The sequence below is a fragment of the Antrostomus carolinensis genome, unplaced genomic scaffold (genome assembly GCF_000700745.2).
Source record: "Antrostomus carolinensis isolate BGI_N321 unplaced genomic scaffold, ASM70074v2 scaffold15749, whole genome shotgun sequence".
In the NCBI taxonomy this organism is placed as follows: Eukaryota; Metazoa; Chordata; class Aves; order Caprimulgiformes; family Caprimulgidae; genus Antrostomus; species Antrostomus carolinensis.
Window position 1 is genome coordinate 9,171 of NW_010339361.1, and position 8,080 is coordinate 17,250.

The following is an 8,080-nucleotide window of genomic DNA, read 5'->3' on the forward strand; positions in this document are numbered from 1 at the left end:
TGGCTGTGACAGTCTGTATCAGCAGTATTTATTCCAGGAAAACAGTATTTTACTCTGCACAACTGTGTCCTAAAAAACTTTCCATCTAAGCAAAATAATTCTATGATGAAAACAAGCAGACTTGTTAAATTCAATGACCAGCAACACCCTGCAATTAAAATTTTAGCTTGATTATCTTTAGCTGTTGCTGGCTGCTGTTGTGAAGCACAGACAGAACCAGAGCTTCACCGTGTGGGCAGAGCCCTCTTCCCAAAACACTGGGGATGGACAAAGGGATGGGGTCACAGCTAATGCTGAGCCACAAAGCATCCCTGCATCCAGGGGGAACATCACTGCATCCTGTGCTGAACCCCTGAACCCTTGTCTTGCACCATCAGGAGCTTCCAGCTAGTTGATGCTGGAGAAGAGTTGCTGGTTCATTTCTTCTACTGACACATGAGATGATTCAAATGTCTTGGAATTGTGAATACTGAAAGAGTTAATGGAGAATTAGGAAGCATCTTCCTGCACTCTGTGAGATGTGCTCTCTGCTGTTTGTGTATTACAGCTCTTGTCCTTGTTTCCCCCCTTCAGACAGGCAGAATTGACAAGTCCTACCCGACAGTGTGTGGTCACACAGGACCGGTGCTGGACATAGACTGGTGTCCTCATAATGACCAGGTCATCGCCAGTGGCTCTGAGGACTGCACTGTCATGGTAAGTGTATTTAATTTATCTTGCGGGGTGGTGTTTGCTTCATGTTCACAGTGACACTTGTGTTTCTCAGGGCTGTGTACCGATGCTGAGGGCAGAGTCCTTGCTGATGTGAGAGTGGTCACGGGCATTCTGCAGATCACATGTTGTCTTGGTTTAAGAAATGATGCTCTCTTGGCTGCAGGATCTAGCTAAAAATTGGAGCAAAAATAGCAGAGCAAGCTTTGTTATCTGCGTAGCAGAAGAATTCAGACACTCACAACTGGCACTTTCTTCTCATGTTATGTTGGAGAAAGTGCAACCTCAGACTTCTGAGGAGAACGTCTTCAGCATTCACATGGCACTTTGAGTGATAGACTTGGCGTGTGTCTTCCTGGCTTTGTCTTCAATTGCTCTTCCATTTTTCCTTCCCCTGGGGAATTTATCTGATGTTTGGGAAGAGGAAAGAGAAGGAAGAGTGACAGTCAGTGGTGAGGTGTAGTGCTTTGCAGAAGATTGAGATGGTTCCTTACCTCAAATATTCTAATGGTGTGTGTTGGGAAGAGGTGGGGATTGGAGGGGAACAAGCCCATCAGATTTCAGAATTGCTTCAGCCTTTGATTTAAGGGTGACACTTTCATTTTTTCCTATATCTACAGGTTGTGAATAGATGTCAAAAAGGTTTTTTTAATAAATAAATAAAAAATAATCCAAATCCTGCACCTGCCAACCTTGGTCCTAGGACCTATTTTACCTCAGTCAGAGCCCAGTGAACAATAGATGACCTTGCTCTGTGATGGATGTGGAATCCTGTGTATGCAAACACAGCAGAATAAGTGAAAGAAAATCCTTGTAAGATGAAATAATGCCAAATAACTTCAGTGATCTTTGGCCATATTTAGAAATGCTGTAGGCTGAATGTTATATTGAAATCTTATTATAGATCATGTCAGATAAATTCCTTTGCTTCTGTTCATCGTTAAAATGTTTGGGAGGGGGTTCATCCCAAGAGGCCTATCCTAGGACAGCTCTTGCCTGTCAGCTCTCGGTCTTGGAAGCTGAAGCATGTTAACAAAATGTACTATATTTAATATTAAACAAAACAACAAGCTTCTGTGTATGTAATGTTCACTACTGGGCTAGAACTAAGCTTTGAAGGATGCAGGAATGTTCCTCCAGAAACCAGGATCCAGAAGGTCTGCGAATTGGAAGGAACGGTCTCAAGGAACTTGAGCATCAACAGAAGCAGATGAAGCTAAGGTCCATAGCTGCCTTCTTGGAGGCAAAATAAGTCTCTAATCTAAATGCAATGAGAAGTATGTGGTGAGGCTCCAGAGGGATTGAATTCTGTAGAAAAACCAACAGTGTTCAATTCCAAGTTGTCCAAATGCTCCTAATGTAGACGCAAACTGTCTGCGGGAGTCTGAGCCCATCACTGCGCAAACAAGCTCCGTGGGGTCACGGTGGGTTGTCTGCTCTGTGGTTGCTGCTCATCTGCACACACTGGAGTGAGGGGTGAGCTTCTCCTCCATCCCTGGAGGCAACACGCATGTGGACAGACACCACCATGTAGCTGCTGTGAGTTTGCACACTCGTGTTCGTGTGTGGCACCTGTTAGTGGCCGTGTCCTGAGTGGAAGGCAGCAAGCAGATGGGGAGGTGGGATGAGCAAGTCCTTGCTGTGCTTGAAGGAACAAGCACATGCAGGTCATGGTTTGGAGGATGCTAGGTGGAGGTTTAACATGCAGTGAATCTGAGTGCCAGCAGTAGTGATGAAGAAAGAAAAATGGCCTGAAGACTTAAGTGGAATCTCCTCTGAAGTATTGCATAACTCCTGATGGGAAGTGATGTGTCTCACGTCACTGGGGACAGTTGTTAACTGGGCTGGACAGAGCTAGAGCATGTAAAGAACAACCCTGACCTGGACTATTTGGAAACAAACTAGATGAGCTAATGAGCCTTCCCATTTTTAATTGTTTTTCTGTCCTGGAACGGGTAATTTAGCATCCTGTTTTCTGTGCTTTTCTTCAGTAGAGGTTTTGAAGTCCTGCTTCCTGAACAGCCTGTCACTGAATAAACTCATTTTAAAGGACATGTGGTTGCTCATCAGCTCTGAGCTCTTCATTAGCCAACGTGAAATGAGAAAAAGTGATCTGGTAGAGGAAATCACGTGGCTTTCTGCGGAAGTGCCAGCTGCTTTTAAAAAATACCTTATGTTTTTAAACACTATTTGTGTCTTGGCACTCGAGGATTTAGGATCTTACCCTCTGCCACAACAAATCTCATCAACCTCAGCTAGAAATGCATTGAGGGAGAGAGCATGGCTTTGAGCTGCTGTCTGACCCATGTCTGAGATAAAGAGGGCTGATTCCCTGCAGCCATAACTTTGAGCTGTCTGCAGACTTTGTGTTGCACCAGGAAGGTTAACTTGGCCCTTTCAAAAGCTAGATCAAATGGTATTTGAGATCATTAGAGTAGGGGTTGAAGTAAGGGACTGGGAAAGAAGACTTCTTTTTCTGACACTGCTTAGCTTTGTAGCTCGGACAGCTTTAGAGGTTTAATTATTTGCAGCTGCATCAAGATTTGTCTGGTGAAAGGCACTTGAAAGGTGTGATCTGACAATTTCAGGTGATATGCTCCTTACTTCTGCTGTCACATCTGATGCATTCGGAAATTGTTTGGAGGTAGAGAAGAGAAAGATGGTGGGAGCCAATGCTTAGGACAGCTCACCCTTGCAAGAGCTTTCACCTCACTTTGTGCAAGTCACAGTGCTGGTGGGTATAAGCATGTCACTGTCTGATCCCAGCAGAGGAAAAATTAGACTGGACCTCTCCAAAACACCAACTGCTTTCTTCTCTGTGGAGGAACGAGTGCTCTTCCTTCATCCCACACTGCGTGTTCCTCATGGGCCCTGTCCCCTCCTGCCTTTGCCTGTTGGAGTGCAGAGCCAACAGATTCCTTTGGAGTTGGCAAACACAATTCACTTGAAGTGGTTTGAGATACCATGAGATACTTGTAGTCTGCAAGTGTTTATTTCCCCTTTCTGCCTTGTTCTCAGTTCTGCAGAGCGTGGCCCATTTCATACACCCAGTGGAGCACGAGAGCACTGACCAGACCAGCGATGCCCCGTGGGGAACAGCAGCAGCCTCACTGCCCTGTTTGCTGCTTTCTTGCCAAATTTGTCCCTTTGCAGAAGAGCAGGACAGGGAGTCCCCATCTCCTCTGCTCTGAATTGCTCTCAGAAAGGCTTCCTTTAAAACACCGTGGCAGGCACATGCCTTCTGTGGCCTCTTCTGGTGTTCTCTTTGAAGAATGATTTTCTTGTGCCAACAAATAAGGAATTACTTAAATATTCATGCTTGGTATTCTGCTGAATGACCGTAATGTACTGCAGGTTTTTTAATTCATCTGGTAAAAAGTTTAGATGGTATAAAGGCTTGTAGATGGTATGAGATGGCCTTTCTCAGATATGGAAAATTTGTTTCATCAGGAGGTGAATACTAATGAGTTTGCATGTCATGGCCAGACTAGAATTCATTTGATTGAGCAAATTGTTTTAAAAATTAAATCAGAGCCTTTGCAATGACTGAGGACACCAAGCTGATCGCAGACAGTTAAGATGTGGTGCCAGGACCACAGCTAGCTGTGGAGAAGGTCTTGCAGTGACCAAAAATGGATGCACAAAGTACCTTTTCCTGCAGCAATATGAGAACTGAGACGTAGGTAAAACCCAGGGCTCAGACTCACTTGTTTCCTCATGTAATGTGAATATAGGGATTGGTGTTTCTAGAAATTCACTTCATCTTCTCTGCAGGTTGGTGCAGAGCCAGAAGAGACAGTTTTTGCTTCTCTTTAAAGGGTATATAAAAAAAAAGTGCTGAAAAAGTTTGCTTTATTTCCCTGCTCACATGCTGTTTGCGCAAAACCTTTCCCCCTCCTGCACTTCCTCTGAGACCCAAACCTTTACAAACCACCATGGCGTGACTTCACTTCCTCAAGCACAAACAGACCAGACATGTTAACTGAAAAAAAACAAAACAAACCAAAAAAAGCCCCAACAAAACCACCACAAGTAGGAGAGCTGACAAACTGTTACTCGATGTCCAGTTAATCTTGCAATATCTTACATTTTCCTTTGTATACTCATCCTCAGTCCTCACCTTCGTCAGGCTGAGTCCTGCATCCAAAGTGAAAGTTTCTTCATTTGCCCCGTGAATCCAGTTTCATCCCACGCTGAAGCCAGGCACCCAAAAAAAATGAGTGGGCCAGGTCGCTCGGGAGCAAACCCTGACCTTTCACACTCTCTGCTTTTCCTACAATACCAAGCAGGATTATTAGGTCAATCGTTGCTGTAATCTGCAGAGGATTACACTGGTCTGCAGCTGCTGTAAACTAGAGGGGCTTTCCCTTAAAGAAAAAAAAAAAATCTGTCTGTCTTCCAGAGGCTTTTAAAAATTCCTTTTCATTGGTATTTTGCCTCTTTCTGCCTCCCCTTTCCTCCCTCACCCCCTGCACTCGCTGCCTCACGTTTAAGCTTGGTCCTGGAGTTTTCTGACACTTTTTACCCTGCTGCAAATCTCCACTTGCACAGAAGGATCCCTGCACTGTTCCCAGCTGAGACAGCACTAAAAAGAAATTGAGATCTTGGGGGCTCCAACTGCCCCTTGGCAGGGAGGAAGGTTGGCTGCAGCTGCAGGTGGAGAAGATGCTCTGATGCTGCTGCTTGTCCACGGGTCACACTTCATCCGGAAGCTTGTGCTGCTTCTGGGTATCTTTGTGAATAAATTCAATTTTCAAAGCTTCCCCCACAGAGGGAGTGATGCTGAGTGAGTTGGGACAGGCCACTTTCTTCCCCTGAGAGAAATTGTGTGATAAATGGCTGTGTTCATCAAGGTTTGCCATTTTTAAGGGCTCCTCGAGACTCTGGAATGATGAGATGTCTGCCTTCCTACTTAATCCTCAGTGTAACATCAACTTGTGTGGGTCAGTCTTGGCTGTCAGGACCTTTTCATCTAGTGGAGAAGTTGTTTTGTTGGTTTGTTGTTTCTCAGCTTCAGAGCTCCTGGCTCTCCTGCATTGCCTCTTCTGCTGGGGTCTCCCATCTCTCACGTTCTCTTTCCAGTTGTCTCACTGGTTTAGGGAATCCCTGTTTTCTGCAGCATTACCTTGTTCCTGCAACCGTGAGAAGTTTGGAGATGGTTCCTCTGAGAGACCTGTGTACAGCTGACAGTTCAGTGCAGGTACCATTTTTAGCAGACTGACATGGAAATTCTCCCATCAGCAAACGTGTTTTAAACTGTTCCTACTATCAGGTTGTTATTCCCTGACTGACATGAAGAAAACCGCTTCTATTAAAACCTGACAGCTTTGTAACTCAGTGTTATCATGTCATGGGCAGGTGAAATGATTTGTTTCCATTCACAAGGCGTGTTGTGTTTCAGCACAGTCCTCTGCAGATGTGCTGTGGCTGCAGTCACTAGCAAAGCTGGTGTGGAATTGGAAGCGAGCAGGATGACATTGGCTGAACAGCTCCAATTTCCAACCTGATTTTGAAAACAGCATTGCTGGTAAAAGCCTGGGTTTATGTCATCTCGTTGCTAGCACTGTTCCATCAGGCAGGAGGAGGAAGAGTGATTTTCAACCCTTGCAGAGAAATTCTCTGCTGAGGTTGTGTGTCCCTCGCAGGTCATTCCTCCCAGCACACTGAGGGTGCGGGAAGGGATGATGCTGAGAGCTGCATCAGTGAAAAGTGAAATCATTTTAGGGTTATTTAGAAGTGAGCTGGTATGTGCTGAGGATTTTTGCCTCTTGGTGAGTTTTGTTTAAGCAGCAGCCATCCCTGCAAGAAGGAAGAAACTGGGATTAGCACAAATATCCATGTCGACCTCACACATGTCTGTCTGCCTGGCTTCCGAAATCCCCTCTGCTCGCATCTGCTGGCTCTGACAGCTTGCTGGGGCATCGTGGGCAGGGTCTGGTAAGCCCTGTTCTCTACATCCAGAAAAAGCAAACAATAGAAGTCGAAGCAAATGTGCTCTAATGCTGCCATCTATCTCTAGGTAACTACAATTGCTCACTGATGGGCTTGCTGTTGAATTTGTTAATACACTCTGTGTAGGTCAAATTCAGTTCAAAGATGATTGTCCAGTGCTGAATTGCAGGAATAGTTTTGGTAGGGCTGATCCTGCCTTGGGGCGCTGGGTGATGGGTTTTGTCTCTCCCATCCCTGGTCCCTGCCAGTTGCAGAAGCTGCCTCCTTCGGTGCATAAACCTGCCCTGACTCCACAGCTGGAATTCCAGTGCTCTGCGATCCTTGAGGGTCTGTTCCTCCTCCTGAGGGCACTTTCCTGAAGATGCTTGCAACAGAAGGGTTGTGTCACCAAGCAGGCAAGAAGCAAACAGGCAGTTTGCTGCATTCAAAGGTAGATTCTGCAATTCTAACTTAGGCTGCTTTAACCTTTGCCAGGACCAAACTGCTCTTCCCCAGTTAAATGGCATCTGAAAGGAGGCTCAAAACATCATGTGAAAACTTATTGCCAGCATTTCTAAAGAAATAAAAAGTAGGCACCAGTGCAGCCACAATATTGTCCCTCCAAGGGACAAGCAGAATTTGAAAAGACAGCAGCTTGTTCAGATGGAATTTGGAGCTGCAAGGCAAATTTTTTTGAATCCTTCTCAGGCAGCATCTGAGAGGAATGGATCTCTGGAGGCAGCGGTAACGGGGCGTTCGCAGTGTAAGTAGCCAGTGGTTGTGTGCTGGCAGCGTGAGCTGGGAAGGATGTTACATACAGATCAGCCCAAGGTTTATTGATGGCTGGGAACAATTCCCTCCCTGATTCTTTCTTCCTGTTTATATTGAGAAGTGACAACTCGGACTTCTGCCGTGGCACAGAAGCAAATGAGTAACGCACTCTTCAGAGGGGGTGGCCCTTGGGTAACCATCTTTCCTTTCGCCATTCCAGGTGTGGCAGATCCCTGAGAACGGACTCACCCTGTCCCTGACAGAGCCAGTGGTAGTGTTAGAAGGTCATTCCAAGAGAGTCGGCATCGTGGCTTGGCACCCGACGGCACGCAACGTGCTGCTCAGCGCAGGTACGGTGCGTCAGGGCTGTGGGATCAACAGGCGTCTCTCCCCCACGTTTTGCTTGCACACCAGGTATTTTGGAGAAGAGCTTGTTGACTCCTTTCCCTTCTTTCCTCTCCCGACTGCTTAGGGATGGTGAATCACAAGACTAATGGCTGGGAACATGGGGAGACGTGGTTCACAGCCCCCTCCTTTTATTATCTTCAGTTTACAAGGACAAGAACCAGAAAATTGTCTGGAGGCATGAATTACTGTATTAAAATTGTTCCAGACTTTGTTTGTTCTGCAAGATTTATCCACTGATAACTGTTTACAGCTGCACTCT

At 45.9% G+C, this 8,080-nt stretch overlaps 1 protein-coding gene across 1 annotated transcript in view; it reads left to right on the top strand.

Annotated features, from left to right (window-relative positions):
* Positions 1-547: 547 nt before the first annotated feature.
* Positions 548-8,080, top strand: part of CORO1C (coronin 1C) — a gene marked incomplete at its 5' end in the record, with an annotated part of 14,914 nt that continues 7,381 nt past the window's right edge. Inside the window, 2 exons of the mRNA XM_010175821.1 lie at positions 548-696; positions 7,634-7,763. Of these exons, the coding sequence (XP_010174123.1) occupies positions 548-696; positions 7,634-7,763 (279 nt within the window). The remainder of the gene's footprint in view (positions 697-7,633; positions 7,764-8,080) is intronic.